The 12,875-nt window shown below is 55.9% G+C and overlaps 1 protein-coding gene across 2 annotated transcripts; it reads right to left on the bottom strand.

The window, feature by feature from the left end:
* Window positions 1-3,264: 3,264 nt before the first annotated feature.
* Window positions 3,265-12,683, bottom strand: SLC37A2 (solute carrier family 37 member 2). 2 transcript variants are annotated; one of them, XR_006163124.1, is made up of 18 exons: window positions 12,578-12,683; window positions 10,614-10,695; window positions 10,418-10,505; window positions 9,975-10,053; window positions 9,646-9,781; window positions 9,198-9,274; window positions 8,937-9,103; window positions 8,526-8,563; window positions 8,106-8,288; window positions 7,882-7,972; window positions 7,737-7,799; window positions 7,213-7,298; window positions 6,387-6,435; window positions 6,034-6,107; window positions 5,477-5,555; window positions 5,132-5,229; window positions 3,879-4,820; window positions 3,265-3,512 (listed from the first exon to the last, which is right to left on the bottom strand). XR_006163124.1 is itself a non-coding variant. In XM_033081775.2 (18 exons), exons 1-18 carry the CDS (start codon window positions 12,634-12,636, stop codon window positions 3,497-3,499), a joined length of 1,530 nt encoding a protein of 509 aa, XP_032937666.1. In that variant the 5' UTR covers window positions 12,637-12,683; the 3' UTR covers window positions 3,265-3,496. The 2 variants fall into 2 exon arrangements, 1 of the variants encoding a protein (XP_032937666.1); XM_033081775.2 differs by having other exon boundaries at window positions 4,756-4,820.
* Window positions 12,684-12,875: the final 192 nt, after the last annotated feature.

Genomic DNA, 12,875 nt, shown 5'->3' with positions numbered 1-12,875 from the left:
ACCAGATCTGCCATTTCCCATGCAGACAAAAATTCAGGCTGAATCTCAGCACAAGAAAACTGCTGCGCTGAAAGATCCCACGTGTGCCAGGATGAGGGCAGGCTGGCTGCTTTCAGCTCAGAGGGAAAACCAGCCCTTTTTTCCCCCCTAAATTCTCTGCCTGGCTCATTAGAAATGAGCAGGGATGCCCCTGCACCAGGATGCCAGTGCCCAGGCAGTGCCAGGCTCAGCAGCCTGAGGGCAGCTCTGCCTCCTGCCTGAGGAGGGCAGGGAGCAGTGCCAAAGCAGAGATGGAAGGAGCAGGAGTCTGCAGGGGAAACTCCTCTCCTTGATTTAAGGTCCTTGAATGACGGCAATTCCTCATATCTCACGCTGCTCTCTGCTGGCACTTAATTACCCTCACTGGAAAAACTGCCCTCAGATTTCCACCTTGACTTTGCTGACTTCAGCTTCCCTGCTGTTGGATCCTGATTTGCCTTTGGCTGCTAATTAAAAAGCCCTTCAGCCTTTGCCAGCTGCTCCTTGCATAGGTAATTACAGACCGTGCCCCAGCCACCTCTTCACCTTCCCTGCAGACCAGCAGCATTCCTCCAAAATCTGTGCAGCCTCTTCCCAATCCTGCGGGACTGTGGGGTCACTGATAGAAAATCCCAAATGCTGCACTTCCCAATCCCCAAGTGCTCACTGGAGGTGGATTTGTCCCATCTCAGGACAGAGATGGACACGTGTCCGCGCTCTCAGGACTTGCAGTGCCAAAGGGGCTCACGGCAGAGGAAAAGCAGCAGCCCCTTACCCAGCAGAGGAGGAACGAGACAAGTTTCTTCCAGACTCCTCCCAGAGGAGCTCAGCTCCGTTAAACAGATTTTTTGGCCAAGGCAAACCCAGGGGATCCCCGCTCTGCCTTCCCGCTCACCCTTCAGTTCCAAAGCTCAGCGAGATCTGGAGTTTTCTTTGCCATTTGGCTCTTTTTATTTGAAGTTTAAAACTGCCATGGGCTGTGTGCCCTTTCTCCTCACTCCTGGCAGCCAAGCCAAGGCTGTTCAGACTTTCCAAACATAAGTGGGACACGGCCCAGGCCTAAATTTGTCCCGGAAAAATTGTAAGCAGCTGAAAGAACAAGCAGGAGGGGGGAAAGGCAAAAAAATGAAAAAAAAAAAAAATAAAAAAGGAAGAAAGGGGGGAAAATCTCCGAACCAAATTACTGTTTCAGTGAGCCCACATGTGTGTCAGGACTTATGGGATTTTTTATGTGAAAATGTATTTTAGGTGCCTCCTCCACAAGAGGATGGCATTAAGCAATGTGAAAGCTCCATCACTCTGACAGAGCCATCCTCATCCCAAGCCATCCTTGTGCCCACAGAGGCCACCTGTGCCACCAGCCCGTGGCCTGGGCACGCTGCAGGGTCAGCCCTGCTGAGGACAGATCCTCTTGTGACACCTCTCCCTATGGCTCTATCAGGGTTTAGCCCAGCAGGATTGATGTTTTCCTGGGAAAAAGGACGATTGGGGATTGTGTTTTTCTCTGCTGTTCCATCATTTTTCCTGCTCTTTTTCCCAAGGCCCATTGAGCATCAGCAATGAGAGTGGAGGGGATCAAAGGCCATCCCTGTTTGCCCACCTCTAACCTGCAGCTGCCACTCTCCAGCTGCCTGCTCCCCTGTGCCACTCCATCACCTTCAGAGGTTTACAGGGAGCTGGTCCAACTGGCTAGCAAGTTTCCTCCTGTTTTTCCCCCCACCCTTTTCCCCTTTTGCTGATGAAATCAGCACTTAATAAAATCACATCAGGCCCAGATGTTCTCTCCTCGGGTCAAGATCCAAGGAGGTGAAGTCAATTAGAGCTGCACTTTATCCCAGGCACACTCAGAGCCCTCGGCACTGGGCACTGCTCTGCTCTGGGCAGAGAGCTGGAGCCTGGTCAGGAGCAATCCTCGGGTGGAGAGGGGGTGCAAACACATCCCAGGGGACTGCAGCCACATCCCAGGGGTGCAAACACATCCAGGGGGGTGCAAACACATCCAGGGGGTTGCAAACACATCCCAGGGGACTGCAGCCACATCCCAGGGGTGCAAACACATCCAGGGGGTGCAAATACATCCCAGGGGGTTCAGTCACATCCAAGGGATGCAGTCACATCCAGAGGTCTGCAGTTACATCCCAGGAGGTACAAATACATCCCAGGAGGTGGAAACACATCCCAGGGGATGCAAACACATTCAGTGGACACAAGCACCTCCCAGGGGATGCAGTGACATCCCTGGAGATGCAAACACATCCCAGGCGATGCAGTCACATCCAGGGGGTCTGCAGTCACACCCCAGGGGCTGCAGTCACATCCAGGGGGATGCAAACACATCCCAGCGGTCTGCAATCACATCCAGAGGATTCAGTCACATCCCAGGGGTCTGCAGTCACATCCAGGAGGTGCAAATACATCCCAGGGGATGCAAACACAACCAGCGGACACAAACACCTCCCAGGCGATGCAGTTACATCTCAGGTGATGCAGTCACACCCCAGGGGATGCAAACACATCCCAGGGGATGCAGTCACACCCCAGGGGATGCAAACACATCCCAGGGGATGCAGTCACACCCCAGGGGATGCAGTCACATCCCAGGAGGTGCAGCCACATCCCGTGGCTTCCAAGCACCCCAGCTCTGCGCACATCAAAGTCTCCCCCCCTTCCCTCCCGGATCACACAGCTGGCTGCACAGCTGGCCCTGGCTTCAGTCAGCTGACACCATGGGGGTTTCTGAGCCCCATCCCCGCCTGGGGAGCCTGCAGGGCTGGCAGCCAGCACCACCTTCACCTCCTGGGGCCCTCCTAATTAGGAAGTGTCTAACGAAGATCATCAGCTGCCCACACTGGACAGAGAGCAGCCAGAGTGTGCGAGCAGCTCACCGTGGTGGGAGGGTTGATGCATGTTCCTCTTTTGGAGCTAAATGGTATGATTTTTGGAATATTAATAATCAGGAAAAACATTATTTTTAGTCTTTTTTTTACAGTGGGATGAGTCAAGGAGTAAACCCAGCTTAATTTGGGCTCAGCCCAGGGATGTTCCCTGTGTAGAATAAGCAGTGCTTTGTTGGTGAGGCAGTGCCTACAGCGATTTGGCATCCTGATCCAGAGCCTGGAATACCAAGCATCTGGCTGGGGCAGGCTCACAAACAGGAGGAGGAAATCAAGAAGAGGGGTGTGATCACTGCCCCCAAGCTCACAGACTGGGCTGAGCCCCATCAGGACACGGCAAGGAGCGGCCACGCAGGTTTTGCACCTTTTTATTAATAAAACGGCCGATGGTGAAGAAGTGACCCAGAAAACCGTTTGGCCAGGGCCCTTTGCCTGCTCCTCGCCCGTGCCTGGGCTGGAGGCGAGCCCGCGGTGGGTCTGGGTGAGCCCGGGCCGTGCCCTGGGCTGGGCTGGGCTCTGCCGAACGCCCGCGCTCCGCTCCGTGCGCCCCAGCCTCTGCTCCCTCCGGGCTCCGCTCGCAGGGCTCAGAACTCCTTAAACCTGCGGGGAGACAAGCGAGGGCTCAGGGGTCATCCCACGGGTGTTGGGATCCAGGGACACTGCGGTGCTGCCAGGTAGGAAAGGGAAAACAGCTCTGCTGGAAAGCCCAGCCCCACCGCACCAAGCGGCGCAAGGAGGAGATCCAGGCTGAAATGTCCCCAAAAATCCTCTCCGCTGCAAGCTGCTCCAAAGACACCCCCAAAGCCCTCAGGACACTGCAGCACTGCCACAATCTGCTGCCCCCAGCAGCAACCAGCCAGTGTTTGGTGCGAACACGGGTGGTGCCAGCCCCTAGGAAGGCATCACCAAGAGAGCAGAGCTGGCAGCCCTCCACCGGCAGCCAGAGCACAGCTGGGCTGCACTTACCGCAGCACGAGGCCCAGACTATTGGTCTTTCACCTGCAAACACAAGACATAAGGGACGAAATGTTCGCAGGGGGCCGGGGTCTGGCAGCCCCAGTGCCAGGACAGGCTGTGGCCCCTTGCTCTGGATGTCACTTGGGGGTGTTGGTGGCAATCAGAGCCAGGCCAGTGCTGATTTTGGGGTTATTTACACACTCGCTGCAGTGATTCAGCTACAGATTTGATTAGTGAGTCCTGGTTGTGTGTAATCAAGCTCAGTAGCACAGGTGGGCAAAGCCTATAAATCCAGATGTTTCAAGGGCATTAATCAATCCCAATCAATTGGGCATCTGGGCCCATACCTCTGAGTCAGCCCAAGACAAGGATGCACTGCCCAGCCACATCTCCCTCTTCCTCCTTCCTCCCACCCTCCTGCACTCTTCCCTGGCCATTTGATCTTGATCTCAGCCCTAAATGATTGGAGGGAGTGGCTACTTCTAGGCTGAGCCAGCAAAGTGAAACTCAGAATCAGAGCAGATCAGGCTTGTGTTTGCATTTAATCCTCAGGGCTCAAGTGAAGGTACTTACACCGAGCTACTTCCCATCCATCACTGACTCTGTTAGCTGCACACTAGAGCTACAAAGACACAAGGACAACGTGTTTAGCACCCCAAGTGTCTCTTGAGGTGCAGATGGCTAAAATCCCCCAGGTGCTGCCTTGGCTGGAGGTGGAAATGTCTCTGTGGCCACAGGAGCGAGACATCGGGCAGGCGGCCTCGCCATTCCCACGCGGAGATGCAGCAGCGACAGCAAGGGATAACAAACATCTTTCTGGAGCAGCACCACCACTGTGTTTGGGCGTGGTGGCACTGGAGGCTGCCCCAGGGTGGTAACTACGTACCCTCTCTGCCTTGCCATGGGGCCACACCAGCCACGAGCCTCTTTGACCACCACACGAGCCAGGAGCTGCAAGAGGAAGGGTGGAGGGTCACTGCAAGGCTGGTGGCACTGCAGCCTCCAGCCTTGGCTTGAGTATTTCCATCACCAGGAGAGCAATTCTACAGCACTTCCTAGCAAAGATCATATGAACTAAAGCTGTGTAGGAGGAGGTTGTTGGGAAAAGCCAAGTGAAAGAAGAGGCTGGGAGTCAATACAGGGCTTTGCAGTTTGCCCTGTGCCTGGATGTCTGCTGTGCCCTCCACCAGGGAGCAGGCAGCTAAAAGAGAGCCTGTGACAGCCCAGGGTAGAGAAAGGAGTCCTGCCAAGGAGAGACCTACCAGACAAGCCAGGACATCAGCTGCTATCAACATGTAGAAGACATTATTCCAGCCCGTGGGAGAGATGAGCCCTGCGAGCAGCGGCCCCAGTGCAGCACCTGCAGGGGAACATGAGCCATGTCAGCCCCTGATCACATATGAGAGGGGACCAGGACACCCAGCACCCCCCTGATCACACACAAAAGGGGACCAGGACACCCAGCACCCCTCTGATCACACGTGAAAGGACACCAGGACACCCAGCACCCCTCTGATCACACACAAGAGGGGCCCAGGGCACCCAGCACCCCCCTGATCACACACAAAAGGGGACCAGGGCACCCAGCACCCCCCAGCCATACACACCAACAGATCCCGTGCCGTCGATGATGGCCGTGACAGTCGAAAGGGCTTTGGCGTTTCCTTTGAGAGATTCATGGGTGCCCTGCAAGGATAAAACATAAAGAGCAAAAGGAGCTTGGGGTGCACAGCCAGCTTATCCCAGAGTGAGGCTAATGTCCCAGGCAGAAATTTCCATGTGTCAGACCCAGTCATGGAAAGGAAGACCAAACTGAAATGCTGCCTGCAGCCAAACCATGGCAAAAACCTGGATTGCCAACAGTGTGCAGAAATTCCCAGGGAATCAGCCACCAAATATTTCCATTCTGCTTGTGTTCAAAGAGAGATACAGCAAAGCTGAAACACAGTCATGTGGCCAAAAAGCAACAGGAGAAACCCGTGTGTTTAAGGGAGGGTGGGGAGTACAGCACCAGGTGTGACAGCTCTGCCCTTCCTCCACTGGGCTTCAGAAGCATTGGAAAAGGTAAAATGGAAAAATCCCAGCAAAACATCCCTCTGGGAAAGGGGGAACAGCCTCTGGGTGTGCCAGGGCAGTGTGGTGAGGTCTGAGGTGCACCTCTTACCAAATCTGCCGACACCGCTGTTGTGATGAGCGCGTAGGGCCCGTTCACCAGAGCGCCACAGATGATCAGCATCGCTGCAAGGTACCCGGGGAGAGATTAAATCCTTAGGTGAGGGAGCAGCAGGACATTGGATCCATCATCCCCCTGTGTGTGGACACTGCTGCCCCACATATCCATCTCCTGTCATCTCCATTTTCCCAAGAAGATCCCACCCAGCAGGCAGAGCACTCATCCAGCACCACCCTCCCCTAAATGCAGCCTGGCTCAAGAGGAGGAATGAGGGCAGGTGAATCCACAGTGTCTTCCATTGCCACTTCAGTGACAGGAGCTGGCTGCACCATGGAGCTCCTTACCTATTGATGTGCCAATGCCATTCTGACCCACATGGTTATACAGGAACAGCTGGAAAAGAGACACAGGGTGAACCAATTAAGGCTACTCCAGCTGTTTTACCGAGCATCTTCCTTGGAGACGGAGAATGTGGGGACCTGAATCACTGCTCGTGCCAAGCACCAGCTGGGATGAGGGGCTGAGTGCACCCCTGACCTCTGCATCCCACTGGCATGATGAAATACCTGGCAGCTGGCAAACAGAGGTGCTGCCACAATTTAAGGGGCTCTGCTGCCTCCCACAGCTGCAGCCAGACATAATTTGCCCCAGTGGTGCTCTTGGGGCCGTGGATGTGATGCAGCCCCTCTGCTTCCCAGCATGTGCCAGCTCCTTCAGCTCCCATCCCAGAGCCAGCCAGGATTGGATTACAGATAATTAACCATGTTGTGGAAGCAAAGCCAAATGAGGTCCGTGCAGGTGTTTGGGAAGGATGTCCAAGCCAAACTCCAGCAGAGCATGAGGCTGTTGGCATGGGGGCTTTTGGGATGAAAATCAAAGACAAAAGCTGGACCAGCTCAGTGGGACTCCAAAGGTTTTCAGCAGAGTTATGGCAGGATGGAAAAACCTACAGGGCTTTTTTAGTTGTCAAGGTGTCTGCAATCCCTTCCCAGCCCCTAGAGCTGGACATCCCTCCCAGGAACATCTGGGCACGTGAATCCATCCCAGCTCTCAGCCCAGCGTGTGACCAGCTCATCCCAGGCTCTCGGGGGAGGGAGGCAGCCGTGACTCAAAGGAGCCAGAGCAGAGCAAACCCTCGTGACGGGGCTCGGAGCCCGCGTGACAGCTCACCATGGGAGCAGCCACCACCAGCATCACGCAGCACGTGGTGGCTCTGCCGCCTGTGTAGTCAGAGATGAGGCCAGCGAAGATCCCCCCTACAAGAAAGAGTCACAGGTGTCACTCACAGCACCCCAAAGGCAGAGCTTTGCCCTGGCTCAGCCCAAAATCCAACGTGATGTTCTTTCATCCCACATCTGGCCAGTACGCCCCCAAGGTTAAACACAATAATTTCTGAGTGAAGAGCTTTGATTCATCCCTCCCACTTCCTCCCTGCAGATGGTTTCTCAGCACTTCCATGCTTGCAAACTATAGGAAAAGGAGTGCCTGAGCAAGCAACACCTGAGGAAACAGGCTGTGAGGGTCATCAAAACAAATGGATGCCAAAATAAAACGGAGGGGTGTCTGCTGAGTGCTGTGAGCACTGAATAAACCTCTCAAGGGAAAGAGATGGTGTTGTCTGTGGGGTGGACCAGCCAAGGATTGTCCCTAAATCAGCCCTGATCCACCCCCTCCATCCTGGTATGCTGACAAACCTAAAATACCCCCGACATCAAAGAGGGTCGACAGGTCCCCGGCTTCCTTGGCACCAAAATGAGCTGTGAGGGAGAGGAGAGGAGAGGGGTGAGGAGATGCCTTCCTTGCAATGCTCACTCCCACCTCACTGTCCCCAGAACTCACCCACATTGACAATGTAGAGGGGCAGCCAGTACAGGAAGGTGTAGCTCACCAGCTTGGCAAAGAGCAGGCACAGGGAGAATTCCACCACGCCCTGGGAGGAGAGGAGGGGACATCAGAGGAGCCTCCTTCCCCCACCTCCTCTGCATGGTGGGTTTTTCCCATTTTCTGCCCTGTGGATGCTCTGAGCTGCTCTGCTTTGCTCTTTCCTCCATCCCAGCACTCACAGGAATCCGAAGTGCCCCAAGGAAGCTGATGGCTTCAGGCTGCTCAGCTGGCTCCTTGGGGCTGTTGGAGTGCTGATCCACACTGCTCTGCCCTGAGAGGCTGAGTGGGCCCTCGTTGGAGGTGACTGCTTCAGGATCCTTCTCACTGGTGGTCACTCCCCCAGGATCCTCATCGCAGGCCGTCTAAAATCAAGCCAAAAGCAGCAGATGTGGCTCTCGTGGCTGGAGGAGGCTGAAACATTGGCTCTGCTGCCAGGGTGTGACCCAGAGGATGCTCCCAGTGGAAGAGTAACAGCCACCCCCTGTGACAGCTGAGCATTGCTCTAATTCCTGCTGTTAAAACCTGATGACCCAGTTGTTTCACTGTGCCCTGAGCAACACCAGCACAGGAGAGGCCCCTTGGGAACCAGCAGGACTCACATGATGCAGAGGTGGACTGCAGTCAACATCCTCAGGATCTGCAGGGACAAAGAACATCCTGTGAAGAGAGCCTGGACCAGCCCCATCCACCTGCTCTCCCTCCAGCATCTCACAGGGGCTGGGAACCCAGGTCTAGGCTGCATCTCTGAGTACCCTCTTCCTCAATAAAAACCCAAAGGACTCCCCTGATATTTCCTAGAAAGACAGGCTCAGAGTGACTGTGCAGGGGATGAGCCTGCCTAGACAACCCCAATGATGCTGAGCATCCTCTTGGTGGTCAGATCCACATCCCTGCTAGCCACAGGTTTGAAATAAGTATTTGGTATTGCCAAAAATGCTTAGAGATGGCCAAGGTGGAAAACTGTATACATTACACAGGTTGTCTACTGTGCCCCAGATCACAACACTCACACTCCACGAGGAAGAAGAAGCAGATGATGCCCACAGCAGTGATGATGATGCCAGGCACAACAAAGGAGAAGCCCCAGGCAGAGGAAACCCAGGCACCAGCGATGAGTGACCCTAAGATGTTGCCAACGGAGGTGTGCGAGTTCCAGATGCCCATGATCAAACCTCTCCTGGAGGGGACACAGCCGGGTCAGTGGCACTGGGGTGGCTGCCAGGCTCAACAGGGACCAGGACTGGCATGGGGCACGTGGGAGAAAAACTCACTTTCCTTTGCCAAACCAGTTTCCAACGCATGCCACGACAGCAGGCCAGCCAGTTGTCTGCACCAGCCCATTGCAGACCTGGCAAGAGATGGGGAGATCAACCATGACACGCAGCCCCTGCACTGCTTTGGGCAACCAGGCTGGAAAACAGCCACCCCTATTCTAAAGCTGCTAAGAAAACACTTGCTTTGTTTGGTTTTTGCCCTGCTGGGGCAATCCTGGAGCTGTCTGCATGGCTGCCATGGCTGAACTGGGAGTGGCTGGTGTTGCCAAACCAGCCACGCCCGCCGGTTTCGACGCCCACACCACGCACAGCCAGGTCTTGAGGGGAGTGGAAACGCTCAGGGCTCCCCTGCTCAGAAATTGGGCCACCCCAGTCCCTGAAGGCCACTAAAAAAATGGGATTAGGCCACGGTGATAAAGCCTGGGCATCCTCCAGCACAACACACCTGCACAATGATGAAGTACCAGAGGACGTGGATGTTCCAGAAGTAGCCCAGGCCGAAAAGGGAGGTGAAGAGCCCGCTCAGCACCATTCCCCCTGACAGGTAGTAGCGCAGAGGGAGACGTTCCCCAAAAATGCCACTGCAGAGAGAGGGAAGAGCACAACAGAAGCTGTCATGGGTGATGCCACCAATGGGCATTATCACCCCGAGCCAGTACCCAGATCCTGAGTGGATCCCTGGCTGCAGTCCTGTTAGCATGACCCCATCCCAAAGGAAACCAGCTTCTGCCAGACTGGTGCAAACTGGTAAGTGGAGGGAAAAGCCCAGAGTACCTGATGAACATCCCGATGGCATAGGCCACCAGGAAGGCGTTATCCAGCGCCCCAAAGAGTTCTTTGTAGTTGTCCTTATCTGGAAAACAAATATTAGGGCCACCTCAGCCTGGCCCCCATCTTGTGTCCCCTCCCCGTGGCTGCTGGCTCAGTCTTGTCCCCCATTCCCAAAAGCCTGGTCTCCACAGGGTCTTCTGGGGACATGGCCAGGTGCCATCAGCACTGGAACCCGGTCCTGTCCTGTCCTGGATTTCACCTCCCACTGCTGCCCTTTGGCCCAGGGGCATGGGACAGATATTAATCACTTAATTACCTCCGGATGCTTAATGAGCAGTTGGCCCCATGCCAAACCCTGGCCACGACCTGGTTTCAGGGAATGGGGGGAGCCCAGCTCAGCTGCCACAAGAGTGGGTTTTGGAATGCCTGGGGGTGCTCAGCCTTACCAAAGGGGGCCCAGCTGCACCATGTGGTGCTGTTGGAGTCATTGTGGGGGTTTGGGCCCAAGGCCGAGCAGTTGGGGTGCAGCTGGCTCTGCAGGGAGAGAGAGAGGGGGTGAAATTGAGGTGCTGTCAGCACTCCCATCCCCATGTGCCCTCTCCAGCTCCCTGTCCCCACAGCTGTGGTGAGGCTGGAGCTCACCTTGACGATGCTGATGGGTTTTCGGGAGAGGTGGTAGCTGGTGTAGGAGAGGAAGGTCAGTACCAGAGTCAGTCCCCGATAGCTGTGGGAGGAAGGAGGTGAAGAGGTCAGGGTTTGTGGGACAGGGATGGGTGGTCTCAGCGCCCAGTAGGACCCTTCTACTGGACTGGTGATCTGAACCAGCTCAGCTGAGCTGGTCAGGGTGCAGACCCCCCCCAGAAAGCCCACGATGTGGCTTTAAAAGATCAGCTGATTTTTGTGGGAAGCATCAAGCAGCAGAGTTTCCACCTCCTCAAGCAGTTCCATCCCATCGAAAGATGGGGTGAGCAAGTGCCTTCCTGGTGTCACAAGTGGAAACTGTGCTGATTCATCATCAGTCCCAGGGTTAATCAAAGATAAGCTGGAAAAAAATAGCAAGGGACAATACCAGCTTCCCTTCCTCCACCAAAAATCCTCCATCCATTCTCTTTGCTTGGATTAAAAGCAGGGAAACGGGGGAGTCTGGGCTCAGGAAATGGGGATGCTGCACAGATAAAGTTTGGAGAAGCCCAAGAAGGATCTAGCACTCTCTGGAGCAAGATGAGTATCTCTGAAGGAGCTATCCTGCCTTCAGGAAGGGTTTTATGGCAGCACAGAGGATGCAAGTGTTCAGGGGCAGCTGCAGCACAGACATGTCACAGGGTTGCTCCAAGTCTAGAAACAGAACAACTTTTTTTTGTGGTTTTGGCTCATCTTGCTCCTCTTTGCAGTTTCACTTCTCCCTGGAGCTGCAGCAATGTCGAGTGCCCTGCAAATCCAAGGCAACTTCCTGTGCTGTGGTGCCAGCTCCAAGGCTGCACTGTGGCTGAGAAACTGCTGCTTCCCACCTCAAACAATGAATAAACCACCCAAAATCACTGCCAGTGACTGCAGGGCTGATCCCAGAGGAGCAGAGAGGCCACGGTAGGGAAGGGGAAGATAAACTTCATATGCAGTGCCTCCCCTGGGCCAGACACTTGGGTGTTGGGATTTTTCTTTTTTACCCTACGTGTTCTGGCAGGGAGAATTCCAGTAGATGGAAAAGCAGGGGGAGTGTCTGGCAATGGGCTTCCACAAAAACGAAATATGAATTGAAATTAAATGGGCAGTAGTCCCATCACTAAAAGAGAAGGCAGCAGGCAAGGTCTCTGTGTTGGCCACATCCCACTGAATTTTGAGTGAGGGCCTGAGACATCTGCAGGCTGGTGGGTGCTGCTGCCCATCTCCAGGCTCCCCCTCCCCAGGCCAAGTCCAAAGCCCTGGGCTGCAGTCGGTGTGGGCTGATCCCATCTCACAGTGGGTCCAGTGTCTGGAGGCAATGCTGTGCCGTGGGGGAGTGACCCCTAATCCATGTGTCCCCACAGCTCTCATCCCCAGACAAGTGGTCTCCAGTCTCCATCCCAGTGCCAGTCCCAGCTTCAATGCTGGTTCCACTTCCAGGGGTTGCCAGTCCCCAGGGGAATGACATCCCCTCCTCCCTAACCCAGGGCCGATCCCTGCGCGGGTTCTGCTCCCCATCCTGTGCCAGCTGCTCTCTCCAGGGCCAGTCTCTATTCCAGTGCAGGTCCACGAGAGTGAGCTCCATTCCAGAGCCTGTCCTTAACCCGGTGCCGATACCCTCACTGCCCGATGTCAGTCCCTATCCCAGCTCCAGTCCCGATCCCAGTGCCGGTCCCTATGTCCAGAGCCAGTCCCGATCCCAGTTCCAGTCCCGATCCCGGCGCCGGTCTCCATCCCAGTTCCAGTCCCGATCCCGGTGCCGGTCCCTGTCCCAGTTTTAATCCCGATCCCGGTCCCTGTCCCGTTCCAGTCCCGATCCCGGTGCCGGCCCCTGTCCCAGTCCCGATCCCAGTTCCAGTTCCAGTCCCGATCCCGGGGTGCCGGTCCCTATGTCCAGTTCCAGTCCCGACCCCGGTTCCCCCACCCCGCTGCCCGCTCCCGCTCACCGGCTGTCCCGGGGGAGGGCTCGGAGCAGGCGGACCCCGGGGGCGAGCGCTGCCCTCATGGCGAGCGGCGGCGGCTCTGGGGCACCCCCGGCTCCTTTTCACCGCCCCCGGGGCCGCCGCTCCCGCCCCGCCGGCCCCGGTCCCGCCCCGGCCCGGGCACAGCCCCGGCTCCTCGGCCGCCAGGGGTGAACCAGGCTGTCCTCGCTCCCTCTAAAACAAAAATCCCCTTCACATCCGGCTGGAACGAGGGAACAGCCGCGCTGGGCAGCGGCAGAGCCCCGAAAGGACCGACCAGCCT

The sequence above is a fragment of the Catharus ustulatus genome, chromosome 28, assembly GCF_009819885.2.
Source record: "Catharus ustulatus isolate bCatUst1 chromosome 28, bCatUst1.pri.v2, whole genome shotgun sequence".
Lineage (NCBI taxonomy): Eukaryota > Metazoa > Chordata > Aves > Passeriformes > Turdidae > Catharus > Catharus ustulatus.
This window is presented reverse-complemented; position numbering and strand designations above follow the sequence as displayed.